Genomic DNA, 18,153 nt, shown 5'->3' with positions numbered 1-18,153 from the left:
CTCATGACAGAGAGGGCTGTCACGACGCTGCCCGGGGAACAGCGGCGGAGGAGGGACCACAGCGTCTCATCCTCTGAGAGGAGGGACGCCCCCTCCTCGTCGCGGTCAGAGTCGTCTGACTCCGAGCTCACAAGGAGAGAGAGGGCATCGTCGAGCGGGACAGTAAAGTCGTCGGCCCATTCAGCAATGGCGGCGGCAGTGTCGGCTCCGCGCTGTCTGGGCAGCGCAGCATAATGCCGACACAGGCAGGGCGGCGAGAGTGCCAAGACGGAATGTTCATGCCCAAGGCAGCCCTCGCACACCTCATGGCCGCCATACGGCAAGATGTAACCCGCGTTACATGTCTTGCAGATGCCGTTCGCCGTTGAGTCCATAATATCTATTTATTTACTTCAGTATGCTACAGGATCGTCCTGAATAAAATGGGAGCAGAACGTCCGCCGGCGCCCGCTTATATCTGCGGACTGCGGACGTCGTTGAGGCCCACGCTGTCGGTGGGCGGGTATTGCAAATTTTTCAGTGCTACGGCTCACGCCTAGGGAAAACCCAATAGCGATAGCCTGAAAAGGCGAAGCCTGTACGATATGGGTAGAACATGGGTCCTTCATGCAACCGTTGGTTAATTTCTCCCCTCAAAGAAGCAGAACGCCAGGGGAGGGTCAGAGAATGCAGAGGTGAATTGAATATATTTTTCCTCTAACTGACTACATTTTGTTGTTTCTGGATGCGCTTTTTTTTTAACAGATTATCCTTTCTTCTTGGTGTCCGATTTACATTTCAGCCCGTTTAATTGGTTTGTTTTGTTTTTAGAAATGGTCAGCTTATGTAACAGTAACAGCACTTCTAGGAGGATTTTTGACCAGCAACATTGGACGACGAGGAAGCAGTCCAAGCAGCTTTGACAAGGAACGATACATTGCTTTAATGTTTCTAACGCCTCTATAATATAGGAATGGAACAACCCGTTGGCTGCGACCGTTAAGACGCCAAAATTAGACATGACTTGTCAATGTATCAAACAAATATAATAATATATTTGCACGGTGGGTTTATAGTATTATAGTGATGGGGCATCGCTAATATACTATATACTGTGTAGCTATATTCTTTACATAATAACGTCCCCTGGGGGAGGCGGACAGGGCGGGACTTATATATATATATTTATATATATATATATATATATATATATATATATATATATATATATATATGTATATATATATATATATATGTATATATATGTATATATATGTATATATGTATATATATATATATATATATGTATATTTATATATATATGTATATATATATATATATATGTATGTATATATATATATATATATATATATATATATATATATATATATATATATATATATATATATATATATATACAGGCATTGACATAAATATATATTTTTTCAACTAATAAAAACGGGGGTATTATTTATACCTGAGGTCATATCCGTAAACAAGTCCCTGAGCCATGTGAAGTAGAGCGGAACGTACCACATTACACGAGGGGACATATATTATTAAGACAACTTTTGGTCCGACTCATGTCAACGTGTTTATCATTAAAATGTTGACGTGTTGTTTATTATGTAGTGCTTCATGACATATGGTAAGAATAATCCCCTTATAATTCGATGTTATTCGTATAACATGACGTACAGCTCAAAGTCGCTCCCCTACTGGACAAATGGTTCGTCCTCGTACTTAGAGGCCAGCTGGAGAAGCGAGGACCTTTAAACGACAAGGAACACAGCAGACCGTCCGGACTTAATCCAACGCGTTGGATTAAGTCTCCCTTAACGGAGACCTTAGTAAGGTACGAGGCTGTTTTGTTCATATGTAATGTCACCATTCTATATTTATAATCGTCACTTTGTAGGGTTCTGCGGCAACTTCCTGGTAGTTTTCTAGTAAAACCAGATCTTTGTTGTTGTGCGGAAACGACCTCGAAAGCCTCTCGACTTGAAATGTTGATATTGACATTGACACCGATTTTCCTGCATTTTATTTGAAAATAATCTGTTTTGTTTGAAAATGGAATGTGTTACATGACTGCTGTGCACTGCACATAAAGACATGACATTACAACAATCACCCAATTAAACGTGTCACCGAGCCTGCAGGTCCTAGCAGTGGAGTTGTTGTGTTACATTTATAGATGTGTGTATGTTTACATTAATAGATGTGTTGTTGGTCTCATCGTGCAGGACTCGGCTCTGCTCGTCTTTGTTCGAGTGTTTATCGTTCGTTGCTTTGACACGAGAGCTCTTGTTTTGATTCTGCTGCTGAGCGTCACGTGTTCTTATGAGGGACGTGCTCGTGCACCAACGAGATCCCGCATCAGGGGGAAGGACGGATGGCTTAAGCCAATGGGGAATTTATTCGTAGTTTGGTTCCGCCCCCTCATTGAGCTAACCTAACCTCTATGGATGGATGGGCTGAATAGATACACGATCACATGCAGTCTGCATATGATGCAGTGGAAAATGAATGGTTTCTTATGCGGCAATCCAACTAAGAAATGTATATGTATTATAATTATTCCAACTGCTGCAAGCTTACCAAGGCAGAATGCATTTAACATTACTAATGGCCCTGATATTGAAAATGAGTTGGAATAATTATTATATATATATATATAATAATATATATATGACAGATTATTGATTGTCAGGATTGTTGTAAGGATGTGTGTGCCTGTCTGTCTAACACACACAAAAAACACACACACACACACACATACACACACACATGTATGTGTGTGAATCAGACAGAGACAGAGGGGGGTAGGGAACTTGTTCAATACAAGGGAAGAGTCCCTCAGTCCCTCCAGACCCCCTGACTCGGTGCATCACTATCTTTAACCCAGGCTTTAAAGATAGCGTCCCAGTGGGCTGGCATCTCGCACCGCAGATTGCTGACCGCAGGAACACCCAAAGTCTTATCCCGGTCCCAGTGGATAAGAATAGCTTGTGACGGTGTGGAGATACTATGACAGAGGAGGTAGACCCTTATGTTAGGGTTAAGGTCTCTTAAGGTTATAGGAGGCTTATTATATGGTATTAATTAGACTAATAGCTTCACTGCTGGCCTGCTCAGCTGTGTCTGAATGAGACACGAGATGACCTAGTTTTGAGTAGTGCTTTTATCAGAACGTGGTTGCATCACAGCCTCATAACTAAATGCATTTTAACGGTGTTATTGAACTAAAATCGGAGTCTTAATGTGGTCCATGTGCAGGTGTAGTGTCAGGGAGAGTGAAAGGCTCTTTTATGTAACAGGATCTCTTGACGGTTTGTTGCGGCTATGAGGGCCGCGTTGCCATGGAAACAGGTTTTGTGTCAGACAGCGCAGGTGGGCCCCAACGTCTGCCTAGTAGTCCTAGTGTGTGTGAAGTCGTTGTCTTGCTAAACAGAATTGTGTGCCAACCCAATGTTTCCTCCACTGTAAGTGTAGGATCCACTTTGAGGCGGTTAAAGTCTTGCAGCTTTGAGATGTAAAACAGAACAGTTACCGTGACAACAAGACTTGAGAGTTTGGGTTTTGTTTTCCTCAAATTTACCTTGTTGGTTCTAGACTTGGCTAAAGTAAGAGGGGGAAAAGTATCACTTTCAAACGTTCGAGTGGAAGTAGACAAATTGGGCAACTTTTATAGTTGTCCAATAACAATAAAGTGCATTGTACTACGAATGGAGACATAAAGGTTCTCGTAAACCCCAAGACCCCCCACCGCCATGCTCTACTAAGCGTTGACGACTTCACCAAACTTGTCTTAAACTTCTTGTCCCCCAATCCTTGAATCAATCCTCCCTCTCATTCCAGGCTGTGCAGACTTGGATATGTTTACCTGAGAGTTTAGAAGTGATTGGTTGCATTGGAAACTTCCAACTGAACACAATAGGGTTCATAGACCCCTTAATCATTTACAAACCATGGTTATGTGGGCATAGTGCGGCGCGTTGAGGCAACACCAGTGGGACAAAATGCAATGGTTTGGTAATGTGTGCAAGAAGGGCACTAACCACCAAAGATCAGGAATCTGACCACAAATACAAATTTACGTTAAAAATTGGTGGGTTGATTTCCTGATCTGTGTGTAGTTAGTGAGTAGTTAGAAGAATTTAGCAACCGGCCCAATGTTAAGTGGAAAGGCGTGTATGCACGATTTTCCTTGAGTAACATAGCATGTACACTAGACCAGGGGTCTTCAACATTTTCCAGGCCAAGAACCCCCAAACTGATGGAGAGATGGAGCGGGGACCCCCTACTTATATATTGTATAAAATTGTGTTTTATATTAAACTGGTCCATTAGTGCCATTTATAAATGTATAAGTATGAATAAGAGAACACTGATTAGATAGCAAATGCTAGCCGACCAGTGTATGATAAAAAATCGATATTATAAAGTGTTTACTTAGATGTTTTAATGAAGTTAGAACACGTCTGATCTTCTGAGAGCAGCCACCGCCATTCCAGAGAAAGACGTGTAAGTGTATCGTTTTTAAACTCATCAAAAACTAAATGGCAATGAGGTTTTATTAAACCCTGGTAGGTTAAAAGCAATCTGAGGAAACCATGGCTCCAAATTCACTACAGGTCACTGGGTTCGGACATCGAAGGCATAACTGCTCCAAGGCTTTGTTAAGGGGACATGGTTTGAGGAAAATTGTGGACCTGACAGCAGGCAGCTCTATCTCCAGCCCACAAGTCCCTGGGCGATAACAACAACACTATCTGTGGTCGCGCACAGAGCGTCAAACAGCGTGCCAGGAACTCAAGTTTTCTGTCAATGCTAATCGTAGGCATGAGGCGGTTGTGGTGTCGTATGAATGCCTTGTCTGCCTAAAGCTGTTTCCTCACACCGGTTGTTGTGAGCCGTTGGTGGTCCTGCTGTTATGGTGTAGATCCAAAGGCCTGGTGGTCTGTGCGTCATGGGTTGGATTCTTAAAACCAAACCCATGACACCCAGTCATTTTGATGCTGCCCAGAGTTTAATTACGTTTATAAAGTCTGATGATTATCTGAATGAATGGGGAATAACGGCGCATTTGTTTCCCAATTCACACACATATTTCTGATGACAGTCTGTAAAAAAAAGTCTGGAGAAAAATACATCTGAAATTGTGTATGAAATGAAAGTGGAAAGTCCCTCTATTCCTGTTGGTCCAGTGAATATGGTGATATAACTCCAGCATAAACTCCCAACCCTACTATAATTTAAGGCAGCTATCTTTGTTGTATACGGGGAACGGATTAACCTAGCGATTGTTTGTACTTGGCACTTGGTTCTATGAACATGCTTAATGTAACGACGGCGATATATCGTTCTCTTCTTCTGACCAATGTACTTATTATATGTCGCTTTGGATAAAGGCGTCGGCTAAATGCCCTCAATGTCAATGTAAATACTAACAAAACCCCCCCCCCTGTGACCCCCCAGCCGAGCCCACCCTCCCACCATGCCTCTGAACGACGAGTGCTCCTCCCCCTCCTCTGTCAGCGCAGAGGACCCGTCTAGCCGGAACGATGGCTCGCAGGGCCGCAGCCACAGCCTCACGTCGGCCAGCGACACAGACTGCTCCCGAGAGAGCTTCACCAGCGACTCCTCCAGCAAGACCAGCTCTCCCTCCTGTAAGATCACGGTGCTGCATGAGCTGTATGCACGAGAGTTGTTGCATCTTATCCTAGCTATCTCTGCGGTATACGGGGAATGGGTTAACCTAAAGAGTGTTAGTGCTTGGCACTTGGTTCTATGAACATCCTTACTGTACCGACAGCGATATATTGTTGTTTCAAGACTAACAACAAGTACATTTGTCAGAAGAAAGACAAACAACAATATATCTGTCGGTACAATCAGGCTTCTCATGTTAGCGAGGATAAGACGCCACAAAATGCTAAGTACTATTTGTAAATGCAAGGACGTACAACATACACTCTGAATAAGTGAGTCTTGATTACATTGATTGGCTGGGGCTACAGCTTTGACAACCATACAACTATGACTACTGATACAAATTGTAATTACACTAGGAGGTGTTAACATTCTTCTTAACGTCATCTTTTATCACCCATCCTTGGTGTCACGACAGCCAGCCCCCCCAAGAACATCACCCTGGATGACATGATGTCATCGGGCAAGGACCTCTCCAACCTCACCCTGGCCCACGAGATCATCGTCAACCGGGACTTCCACGTGGAGCCTCCGAAGCTGGCCCAGAACAGGTAAACGTGGCGGCCGGAAGGTTGCTTGTTCGATCCCCCACCTCGACGAGTGTCGAGGTGTCGCTGAGCAAGATACCTCACCCTAACTGCTCCCGAAGAGCTGGCTGGCATCTTGCATGGTTGACTCTGCCTTTGGTATGTGAATGTGTGCATGAATGGTAGCCTGGATATTCCCAGACCAAGCCAATCGTAGATTGCACGTTGGTCTGCGGAAGCTGCCGTCATTTTCTTCAGCACAAGAGGCGTGATCAACGGGCCTTGTTCAACTGACTCTGAACGCGATTGGCTGCTTGCCAATCGCAAGCAGAAATAAATGTATTGCTCTTCTCCAGACCCTTGTGCAGGGCGAACTCAATTCGCCGGAAGAATGGGCGGGGATACCAATGCTACATGAATGGGTGAATGTGGCCATATTGGGAAGTGCTCTGAGTGGCCTCTTTATTTTAGAAAATATTGCGAGGAAATGTACGTTTGTGGGTCTCCAACGTCCATTGTCCTCCTCTCCCAGTCTGGAGAAGCTGGTGAGAGACACGGTCCACCGGGCATACTGGGACGTCCTGGCGTCTGAGCTCGACGCCCAGCCACCCGTATATGGGCACGCCATCAAACTGCTGGAGGAGATCAAGGAGGTCAGTCTGCTCTCACTTGGCCTCATGAGGAAGGTTCAGGAATACCCACACAACATTATAGTTGCGGTGTTGGTGGGTTGCCCCAGATTAAAGTTCTGCTTTGGCCCTGGATGAACGCAGAGTGTGCAGGGAACTCAAACTAGTGAACATGTCCCTTACGCCCCATTACACCACTTTCTACATCTGGTCAACAACACCACCTTATTGACGGTGTCTCACTTTCAGCATCAAGCGAGCAGCCCACACATCCCTATGACTGTGTACCCTGCGGAAACCGCTGTATTCTTACTGCAGTTCAGGAGCCTATTTGAACACGCCAATTTCAATTGTTGGTTTTCCCACAAGATTGTTTTGAAATATGAATACTGCCCCCTATTGGATCAACATAAATTCATGCTGTTTTAATCTATTTAAATAACCATGCAAGTAACTCTGTGTTTAAAGTTGCCTAACATCCTGCGCCATATCCAAATGTTATTATGATCCCACAATACAACAGATCCTACTCTCCTTCCTGAACCCGGGGGCCAATCGGATGCGGACCCAGATCTCGGAGGTTCTGGACATGGAGCTGATTGGCCAGCAGGCGGCCAGCGACACGGTGGACATCCAGGGCCTGGCCTCCTACATCATCTCCACCATGGGCAAATTGTGCGCTCCGGTCCGAGACGAGGAAGTGAAGGGGCTGCAGGAAGCCCGCGGCAACGTGGTCACTCTGTTTAAGTATGCGGTTCATGTTACTTCACTTGTCCTACCTAGTCAGATTAAGAGGAACCACAAGTCTAAATTTACAATAAAATGGCTTATGGGTGGCTTAATTTGGAAAGATCATCAAACTGCCCTATTGTGACACAGCCAGATGGTACAGTACTACAGCCTACCACTGGTGAGTCCGTTGATCATACATCATCATAGATCTGGGCAAGTGACAAGTGAATCGATTTCTAAACGCCTCCTCTGCCTCACACCGCGTTGGGCTTCAATGATGCACCTCAAAGGAAGGGCGTGAGACTCTGATCTTCTGCCCTCTCTAGGGAGATGTTCCGAGTGCTGGACCTCATGAAGATGGACGTCATCAACTTCACCATCCAGGGCCTGAGGCCGGAGCTCCAGCGGCAGTCCGTGGAGTATGAGAGGGCAAAGTTCCAGAGTATTCTGGAGAAAACCCCCAGTGAGTTAAGAAACCATTCCAATCCGGCAGTGAACAAACAGGACAGAGTCGTTAGGGTGCTGGACTCCCAGTCCGAGGTTCCCGGTTCGATTCCCTGATCTCCCAGTCCACCCGCAGGCCTCTAGATCCGACCTGCTCAGGAACGGCTCCTATCTGAATAACTTCATGTGAGGACCTCCTTTCAGGTGCCCTGGACCACACCACCTCCTGGATCAGGGGGGCCCTGGAGGAGCTGCTGGGGGTCATGAGCCCCCCCGGTCAGAGCTCCGGACCGGGGAAGGGCCAGAGAGCACTGCCTGGACCCTTCCTGGTCATGGACACGGCCTTCCTCCGCATCCTCTCATGGGACCCCGCCACCCTGTTCCCAGAGGTGGGTCCGGGGTTCAACCCAAGACAGACCTTTAGTCTTCACCTTAATGTAACAATGAGGTCCAACCCAGCCCGCAGGGACTTCAGAGACACGGAGAGAAGAGACCGAATGAGAGTGCGGGAGCAGTGTCAATAGTATGATCGTAGAACTAGATGCGTGGAATGTTTAGGGAGGGTGTTAAAGATCTGAATACCAATACAAACTCATTGGTATTATGGCTTTAGCTAAAGCTGAAACCTGTTCAACCATTGTAAAAATAAGATGATGCATATTTATATATATATAAACTAATGATTTAGTTACATTTGGAAAAAGATTGTACTAAAAGGCAAAAAGTGGAGGAAATAGGCCTTTCTTAAATCTCCCCAGCAAGACTGAACCCCGACAGGGGGGGGTAACGGGGGGGGGGGGCAGCTGGGTAAACCTTCCAGGATCGGGTAAAAGATCATGGAACACTGCAATTCCCTCGATGGGGAAACCGGTTTCCTGCACCGTTCGCCTTCTTCCAAGTAGTGCTAGTGTTTACAGTGGTGGTTGCCTGGGTAACCCCCACCATGCGGAGAGACGAGGTATCCTCTGTCACCAACGCTCTCAAAGAGACTGAAACTCGCCTGTTATTGTTTGCTTCATCATGGCGTGTTTTTGTATGGCCAACGTTTTTCTGATGTATCTACACAAAAAGTAATGAATGATGGTATCAATAGTGGTAAAAAAACACAGACAGACCTTTTATTACTGCTACATCCGTTTTGTTTTGGAGGCCATTTTGTCTCTTCAAAGTGAGAGACTTTTAGTTATCGTTCAGGGAAACAAACAACCAAGACTCAAAGTCTTCCCCATAACCCCCAGCATCAGCCAAACTACTTTACACTCTAAAAGGGAAGCATAATAACAGATCATTTAATCTATTAAACACACAGATCATTTGGAGGTTGAATCCATCATTTTCTCCTCATGGAAATGGCTGCAAATTAACGGCTGTAAATACGATTCGGTTTCTTCAATTATTTGTTCAGATTTCTGTCGTTTGTTACGATTATGCGTCCGAACTAAAGAACCATTTCATAATTACAATAAGTCCTGATTGCTTTAGCTACTATGATATCTGTTCGGTGGATCTTTAGTAACTCAGACGTGGACAATCGTCTTCTATAGCTGCCCCAAGTGGGAATGTAAGCTTTAACTGTTCTGAACGGCGCATTGGTAAAGGCTCTGCTAGATGACTAAAGGTTAATGGCTGACCACCAAACCATACGTCTGTGGCACCATCTAAATGTGTGTCGTGTTATGTATATAATTGATATTTAATTTTAGCCATTAGACGCTTTGTATCCACAAGAGGATGGTGTTAGGGTATATTGCTCAGAGAGGCCTGTCGATAGACAGCAGGCAGTGGGGTCGGAAACCAGAACGTTTAGGCTTGGAGTCAAACACCCTAACGGGTGGCATGTTGCCCAGGAGGTAGAGCGGGTTGGCTGATAACCGGAAGGTTGCTAGTTCGATCCCCGGCTCCTGGCTGAGTGCCGAGGTCTCCCTGAGCAAGGCACCTCACCCTGACTGCTCCTGACGAGCTTGCTGTCGTCTTGCGTGGTTGACACCGCCGTCGGTGTGTGCATGAATGGGTGAATGTTAGGCAATATTGTGCAGCGCTTTGAGTGGCCACTGGTTAGAAATGGGTGGTATAAATGCAGTACATTTACCTAACGAGTACTGTTCTGGTGTAAGCTCCTTCCTAACGCCCCCCTCCTCCCCAGACCCTGATGACGGATGAGGGCCGGCTGCTGGCCATCCAGAAGGAGCTACGTCAGCTGGAGGTGGTGGCCCAGGTGCTGCTCATCGTCTACAGTGCCATGGGCGGAGCAATACAGGGCCTCCCCTCATTGGCCGAGAGACTCAAGAGAATGACTTGCGTCCTGCTGGAGGGGATGCACAGCCCGTTAGTACATGCATTCATTTCTTCATTCACTCATTCATGCATTCATTCGCAACACTTAAAGGTCTTGTACGTATAATTTAGGAGATGTTATATGAGTGTAGTTTGTTAGAAGTGGCATAGCCATCTGCAGACATCAGTGAGTGAAATGCTAAGTGAGAAAACATGTTTCCCTTTGAACTCCCTGTGTATGAGACCGCCCCCAGCAAGTTTCTGACCAATCAGGAATGCAACCATCTCATTGGCAGAGAGAAATAGGGAGGGAGGGTGCAGTATCTGGGAGCAGGAGATGTATTTTTGGTTGTTTATCTTTAAACTCCTGCCCTCTGTCTCCCTTTCTGCTCTCTTTTTACGACTCTTGACCATGTTCAGCAGCAACAGCAAAACCCAGACAGATGGTTGACGTAAGAGTTGGATGTAGATGGTCTGTGGTGGTAGGAGGCTGAGGCTGCTGGTGCTGCTACTGCTGTGACCTGGGATAGCTGGGGTGTCCACACATACAGACATGCTGTCAGGCTCAAACCTGTATTCATACTCCATGTTGGTTTGAAGTTGTCAACAGGCTTCTAATGACACAGACAGCATAACCAACATTGAAAAGAAAAAGCGTACATCAAATTACGATAATGAATAAAAAATAGCCGTCTTTAAGAACATTGTCCCGTTGGGAACAGCAGCAGTAGCCGAGCACACAAACACCAGAGAGGACCCACCTAGAAGACACACACATCAGACCCCTGTGTGACGCGTCCATCCCCCCCCCCCATCATAGGGACTTCGCCCTGGAGGAGGCCCTCCGGGGGGTCAGTGCCCAGCTATGCGTGGAGCTGAGCCGCTCGCTGACGGAGCGGGGGTACCCGGCCCTGTCCCCCGCCCTGCAGGCCACCCTCACCGGACAGGTCCTCAGCGTGGTCCAGGAGGGGAACCCCATCCGCAGCCTCGTCGGTGAGACACCCAGCTTTGATTCAGCCAGGACGGAACGTTTAGGCTAGGACCCTTCTTCTAGAACCACAGATGCTCGATCTTCAACTCAGATGCCCCTTTTTCAACGACTGTACCAGCTCAACTTGCCTCGACTCGGCCCGCCTTTTTTTGCGTTTCCATCGCCAAAATGTGGTACCTGGTACCTGGTACTTATTTAGTCTCACCTCGTTCGAGGTTCCAAGAGATGATCCTGATCCGGTAATTTGTGTGTTGAAACTGGCTGCTGGCCAGGAAACAAGACATGCCTGGAACCAAACCAAGTCGTGCCGCACTAAGTCGTGGCAAGTTGAGCTGGTACTGTCTTTACAACTGTCGTTGTAAAGCGGCTAGAATAAATTAACCCTAACCCTTTATTTCTCAAGGATTTTCTATGATTTTCATTTTCAGTTTCTATGATCTAGCTTTCAGAATTGAAACTTGCTCAGGGTGGAAGCACTCCAGAGTACTCCAAATAACCCTCATGTGAGAACCACTACTCGGATCTATGTGGTATCGATTAAAGACCAAACCAGCTTGCCACAAGACCTTCCCAAAGGCCTCAGCAGCTTGTGTTCTAAGAGCTTCTCTCCCTCCCCTCCCTCCCTCCCCCTCCCCTGCAGAGGAGCGCGTGCGGCAGTACTTCCTGTCCCTCCTCTCGGCGCCGGCGCCCCGGTCGTGTCTGGCCACGGTCCCGGCCGGTCTCACCCCCGTGCGGCCCGAGCTGGCCTCTCTGGCCGGCCGCTTCATGGCGCTGGTGGACTTCAACCGCCGGGTCTACGGCCCCTTCTACTCCCGGGTCCTGAAGAAGCTGATGTTCGACGACGTGCCGCCACAGCCCCCCTCCGCGGCACCGCCCACTGTGGCTGCTCCCACTAAGGAGACCCCCTCCCAGACCGCCGCCAGCCCCAGTTAACCAGTTCACCTCCGCCATATCCCGTCCACCCCCCCCCGTCCCCCGCCACCCTCCACCACAGACTTTGGCTCTAGCTATAATAGAAATTAGCCAGGGACGATTTTACTGCATCTGTGCCTGCAGTACCCCCCTACCGCCTCTAGGTGTTGCCGTTTTTCACACTTTCGGTTTTTCAGGAGAACGCCTGGCGACTGCTGTGTGGGGGAGAGGAGTCAGGGAAATAAAGAGGCACAGGTCAGAGGTCAGGGGTCAGCATCCGCTTTGTCCAGCCCTCTCTTTCCTGGTTTGTGTTATAAATCACAACCAATAGGACTTTCCATGTGGAGATTTAACTTTGTGAATCGATGTTTGGATAAAGGGAGGTGGCGTCCTTTTAATAAAGTGGATTATTAAAAGGAGGCCATAAAGAGTTGTCGGATAAAGTGTTGTGTTGGAGGAATCTAAAGGAGCAGGAAACAAGTGGAAACGCTGTTACTATAATACTTTAGATCAGAGAACAACTTCAATGTTCACCTTAAAGAGAAGATGTAATATTTCAGATTGATGTTATGGATTATACAACGTGCTAGTATTTTTTTCTACACAGATACATTTAAAAAGCCAGAATACTAGGATCTGTTCTACGAGTGTTGACCTTAAAGAGATGGCTGAAATCCTTCTGGTAACTTGATTAACTTGTTGTTAAAAATTAAAATGTGTTATTTTTATCCGTCAGACTAATGGAGGACAAACTTCTTACTCCACAGAGAAAGATGTTTGCATTATACGTTTGTTCGTTAGTCAGTACGATGTATATGGTTTATGTTACCCTACTCGTGCTAGTTAATTCCGTCAAGCATTTATCCTGTTTACTTACTATCATTGTAACGATGGTAGAGATTTGTATTGGTTGTTTTTGTTTGTGTTATTATTACGTTTGAGTGACGGCTGGTAATGGTCGTCACGGTGACATCGCTCGTTTCTGCATGTGTCTTGCTGAACGCCGTCCATCTGCTCCGATGAGGAAGATGACGAAGGTGCTGATGACCAACAGAACGTTTTGCCGTCCAAACTCATCCTGGACCTGGGGATCAGTGTTTGGTGAGGAGAAGATATTTTGTCGATGACCCTTCTTTCTGTAATATTATATTAATATAATAAAATGTAATGGGAAAAACTTGGATGGGTTATGAGTTTACATATCAACTGAAGATTGACGTTGGAATATTGTGCGTTGTTCAAAAAGAAAAAGATTGCCAAACTGTAAAATCTGTTCATTACAGTTTCAAAGTAAAGGCCATTGGAATTGATATGTGATAGCCCTGATAACCTTCCACCGTTAACATATCAGGTTGAACTGCCTAACGAAGTCCATCCTATACGCCAGATGGGTTCTAAGCAGTGTGGTACTGAGATCTGTTTTGGTTGTTATGATCAGATAACAGGGAACTGGTCCCAGGGGAGGCGGGGGTGTGTTTGTCTGTCTGTGTGTGTGTGTGTGTGTGTGTCCGTTCTATAAAGGCATATGTATTGCTCAGCCTCTCCTTCTGGTTCACCAGAGCTCAGCCTCAATGAGAGATGAGTAGGTTCTAGGGCATCACCATGGAGGATGGATACTGTGTGATACGGTTGTGGCAAGGTAACGTTTAGTATCACTGGGCAAACTGAAAAATCTTTATTTGATCAGTTTCCGATTTCTAATTATGCAGCGGTAGGACCTCATTGGGCACTGTGTGTGAGGGTCTGAGTCAGTCAGGCAGCTAGTGAGCCACAGGTCAGGTCAGGCCGCTTCAGTGACTCTCCTTTGTGAAGCTTTTCATCTCGTCCAGCAGGTGGCAGTGTTGCTTCTTCATCCGCAGAGTCGCCACAAAGGTGTTTTTGGTTTCATAATCTGACAGAAAAGCCATCTAGTCCTCCAAAACAGACTCCTGGTCCTCGCTGAATAAACTATCTTATCTCTGTCCCACCCAACCCCCAACTGAATCTGGTGATAAAAACCATAACTTTGGCGGTGCAACATAAAATCGTGACCCCTTTAGACCCCTCAGAGGGGAGACCATCACCACATCAAACAACACCGCTGGATCCGAATAACAAACAATAAAGTGGAATACATTAAAGTGACAGAGCCGGTCTACATCCCGGTGGACAGGAATGCTGATTCCACCGTGGAAGAAAAATAACTCCTATACTCCACATGTCTGGCCAAACTAAGCAACGCATTTCAATTCACTCTTTAGTAATGTAGGAATGATATTCATATTTATGCCATGCATTAGAATGTGAGTCTAAGGCAGGGGGGTGTTGAATATTAAACCGTTTCAGGGAGAATGGTGTCGCACGGTGATGTTCCATCGGCCTGGCACTGACCTGGTTAGAGCCGCGGTGTAACGGGGCCGACACAACGCCAAGACTCAATCCAGCGGCCAACTGTCCGACCACTCCGTTGCCTCTCGTCTGACCCATTCGGCAGAAAAGTTGCATTGAAACACACTGCGAAGAATACTGCCAACTACACAGTAGCTTGTAAGTGCTGCGCTTTCGGGAGATGCAGACGCTGGTGTGAGATGCAGGCGCTGGCCTTGTGGTGCTAGCAGCACACAACATTCTCAGATGCTCTATTCCTCAGACGCCAACACTCTCAGACTTTGCATGTCTGAGAGTCTGAGGTCACTCTTGGGTCTTCTTCATCAGACAGTCAGGGCTTTGCATGGCTCTCCAGGGGAGTGTGTGTGTGTGTGTGTGTGTGTGTGTGTGTGTGTGTGTGTGTGTGTGTGTGTGTGTGTGTGTGTGTGTGTGTGTGTGTGTGTGTGTGTGTGTGTGTGTGTGTGGTTGTGTGTGTACTTCACGTCCCCACTCCATCATCACCAGCTCATCCACCTTCTCTGTTCCCTGTCCAGGGATAACAGCTCTGTCTGAAGCCCTCCTCCGTCACCTGCCCTCACCTCGTTCTAAATGCTTCACCTCTACTGACTCGTTTTAAACGGTTTCCCCTCCCCAACCTCCTATAAACACTTTACCTCAGCTCACCTCCTGGTACGTCCCCATTAGAAGGAACACGGGCAGACGGAGAAGGACTCTCTCCCTGCCCACGGCGCCTCCTTCAAGCCCAGGCTTCTCGATGTCCCCCCCCCCCCCCGCATACATCACACTGAAACGCCGCCAGCCTCTGGATCGCTTTGCTTCGAGAGCTGATCTTTTTGTTATGCTTCAAATGGTCAATATAAACCTTGTTTTCTCACTGAAGAAAAGAGCCTCTCTGGGTGAACTCAGAGGACATCTCCCAGCCAGGAGCCTTCAGGGATCTTCACCGTTGCTCCTTTCCATAATAATTTCTTTCGAGTTTGGGCAAATATCCTTCCCTCCCCTTTTTTTTATCATAAGGCCTTTCATATCATCGTACCAGGAGGACGTGGGAGTAATTGACTAATTAACTAACGAATATATCAAACAGACAACGTTCAAACAACCACAGAACTAATGTGAGGAGCTGACCAGCACCCACACCGTGTCTGCTGACCACCACCCACACCCGGCCTGCTGGTTCCAGTCTCCAGATCCGGGTGTCTGATCGGCACCCACGCCCGGCCTGCTGGTTTCCGTCTCGCTCCTGAGGGTGCAAATGGACGTTCAAATACGTGTGTGTTCCGATGTGTGCATATGAAGCGTGTTCTGCCTCCAGTGTATGCCGGTTTGTCATCCCTGCCGCTGGGACTCCCAGACGGCCGATACAGTCTACCTCTGGCTGCGGCTGAATTGCCGTGATTGCTACTCCGATGCCATTATGCGTAACACTGTCGAGAAAAGAGCACTTAGCCGCTGAAGCCACTCGTTAAAACGCCAGTATGGAGAGGGGAGTCGGAGCCCCAGGAAATGAAAGCCATCATTCCTTCTGCTCGGTTGCATTCCAAATGAAAAAGGATCGAAGATTGCGCCGGACTTGTTTCTCGTACTCTGGAACAACATGTTATTGTGTATGATGTATGATTCGCGGGGAAAGAACGTGCAATAGCTGTGGTGGCACTTCTCACTGCTGCTAATGCTGAAGGAATAGGGTTCGTTTTTATTCTGCTGTGTGTGGGTGTGTGTTTGTGTGCGGTAAATATGCTTCAGAAAACGGGAGAATGACGGACAGGAAGCATCAGAAATATAACAGGGACACCATGTGTAGCGCCAAAGACAGCTTTCTCTTGTTGAGTGAAACATCTCCCACCACAGAGCCTCAAACTAACCGATCATTTCATCCACAAAGTTGGACCGACAGCGTAACCCTGGGTTACCACAGTCTCCATCACCACTAATGGGGGTTCAGAGTTGCTGGGGGGTTCTGACCCCCCTACAAGTGGTGATGAAGATTAGAGGGTTAGAGGGTTACCCCAGTCTTCATCACAACGAGTGGCGGGTCGGGGGTCACTCCGACCCCCCCATCAGCCCACCTACTCCCATCCCTCCATCAGCCTCTAGGGGACCCCGTTCCCTGCACCCCTAACTCTCCTCCCCCCGCCACTCTGAGGGGACCCCAACCGCTTAGCCTCCACCTGCCTGTAGGTTACACCCCAACCCTTCCCCCTCGGTCCCCTCGTCCTACCGACGCATTTAAACCGCAGGTCATAGGTCACCACACACACACACACACACATAGAGTCACACACACACACACGCACACACACACAGGCTGAGCGAAATATACATACACAGAGACTGAGAGAAAGATACATATACAGGGACTGAGAGGAAGACACACACACACGCACACACAGAGAGAAAGAAACACACACAGACAGACACACACACACAGACACACACACACACACACACAAACACTGAATCGCCTGGGTAAAAGCGTCCACAGTTCCCATCATTCTGCCCGTAATCTCGCCCGGCGTGGAGCTCTGTGAGGTCGTTCCCAGTCCGCCTCTCTTAATGGCCGTACTCAGGACTGGAGCATCAGAGACATTAGATTGTCTGAAAGCTCCTCTTTAATGACCCCCCCCCCCCTGCCTACCCCCCCCCCCGTCCCCGTCCCCGTCCCACCTCTACCTCTATCCAGAGCCCGTGTGTTTAGAGGAGCTCATGGGCTGATCCCCAGAGATGGTGTCTGAGCCGCGGCGAGAGGAGAGCTCAGTAGAAGAGATGGAGACTCCACAAGGAATACAGATACAGAGAAAGACGAATCTGTTGTTGTTGTTGAACCAAGTAAACCGTGTCCCCAGAATGACCGGGGAGGCGATCATCAACAGCCAATCAGAGCCCCAAAAAGAAGACCTGACGACCCCCCCCACCCCCACCCACCCCCCTCATCCATTAACCTGATGGGACAACAGAAGGTGTCCTCCAACCCGACGGGGGGGGGGCTGCAGTCCCCTTCTAATGGGCCAGAGCACCTCCAGCCATCGACTGCAATCGACCCTCGGACCCTCGGTTTATTGAACCTTTGCTTGAACCTTTGCACCCAAACCTGTCGAGAACATCAATATCCACCACAGCCCCCCCCCCCCCCCCCCCCCCCCCCCTCTCTGCTCCTCTCTACACCCGCCTTTCAGCCCCGCAGAACCTCCTCGGTTCTTTGACCCCCGCGTACCCATCTTGGGACCCATCTTGGGGCCCGGGGCCGACAACGGTACACAGCAGCCTTGGAAGCCGGTGTTGGGGTTTCTGCTCCAGCGAAGGTCTAAATTCTGGGCCGAGCCTCAGCAAACCTTCGATTCCAGGTCACATGCAAGTTTGATGAAGGGCTTTTTTAATGGGTTTCTCTAAGAGTCTGACACGGCTCGGTCCCGGATAACCCGACGGCGATCGTTTTATCCCTCCGCGGAACGTGTGCACAACAAAGTTCAAGTTCTAGGCGCGCAGGCTTGTTAAATAATGTGCTCTGGAGTCGAAAGTTCCCTTCAGTTCCAATTACCAGTCAAGCTGCGTTTTCGACATTTCAGCAGAGCCTCCTCCACGC

The 18,153-nt window shown here is 47.8% G+C and overlaps 1 protein-coding gene across 1 annotated transcript; it reads left to right on the top strand.

Moving 5' to 3' along the window:
- Window positions 1-1,690: 1,690 nt before the first annotated feature.
- Window positions 1,691-13,582, top strand: tcp11l2 (t-complex 11, testis-specific-like 2). The gene is made up of 10 exons (XM_056578650.1): window positions 1,691-1,834; window positions 5,461-5,651; window positions 6,113-6,245; window positions 6,754-6,874; window positions 7,374-7,597; window positions 7,909-8,045; window positions 8,231-8,415; window positions 10,170-10,351; window positions 11,121-11,293; window positions 11,932-13,582. Exons 2-10 carry the CDS (start codon window positions 5,480-5,482, stop codon window positions 12,222-12,224), a joined length of 1,620 nt encoding a protein of 539 aa, XP_056434625.1. The 5' UTR covers window positions 1,691-1,834; window positions 5,461-5,479; the 3' UTR covers window positions 12,225-13,582.
- Window positions 13,583-18,153: the final 4,571 nt, after the last annotated feature.

Source organism: Gadus chalcogrammus, chromosome 19, assembly GCF_026213295.1.
Source record: "Gadus chalcogrammus isolate NIFS_2021 chromosome 19, NIFS_Gcha_1.0, whole genome shotgun sequence".
Lineage (NCBI taxonomy): Eukaryota > Metazoa > Chordata > Actinopteri > Gadiformes > Gadidae > Gadus > Gadus chalcogrammus.
This window is presented reverse-complemented; position numbering and strand designations above follow the sequence as displayed.

Coding starts and splice junctions, on each gene's coding strand:
- tcp11l2 (XM_056578650.1), top strand. CDS start 5,480: ATGCCTCTGAACGACGAGTGCTCCTCCCCCTCCTCTGTCAGCGCAGAG. Junction 6,875..7,373: donor TGCTGGAGGAGATCAAGGAG/GTCAGTCTGCTC, acceptor ACAATACAACAG/ATCCTACTCTCCTTCCTGAA. Junction 7,598..7,908: donor AACGTGGTCACTCTGTTTAA/GTATGCGGTTCA, acceptor TGCCCTCTCTAG/GGAGATGTTCCGAGTGCTGG.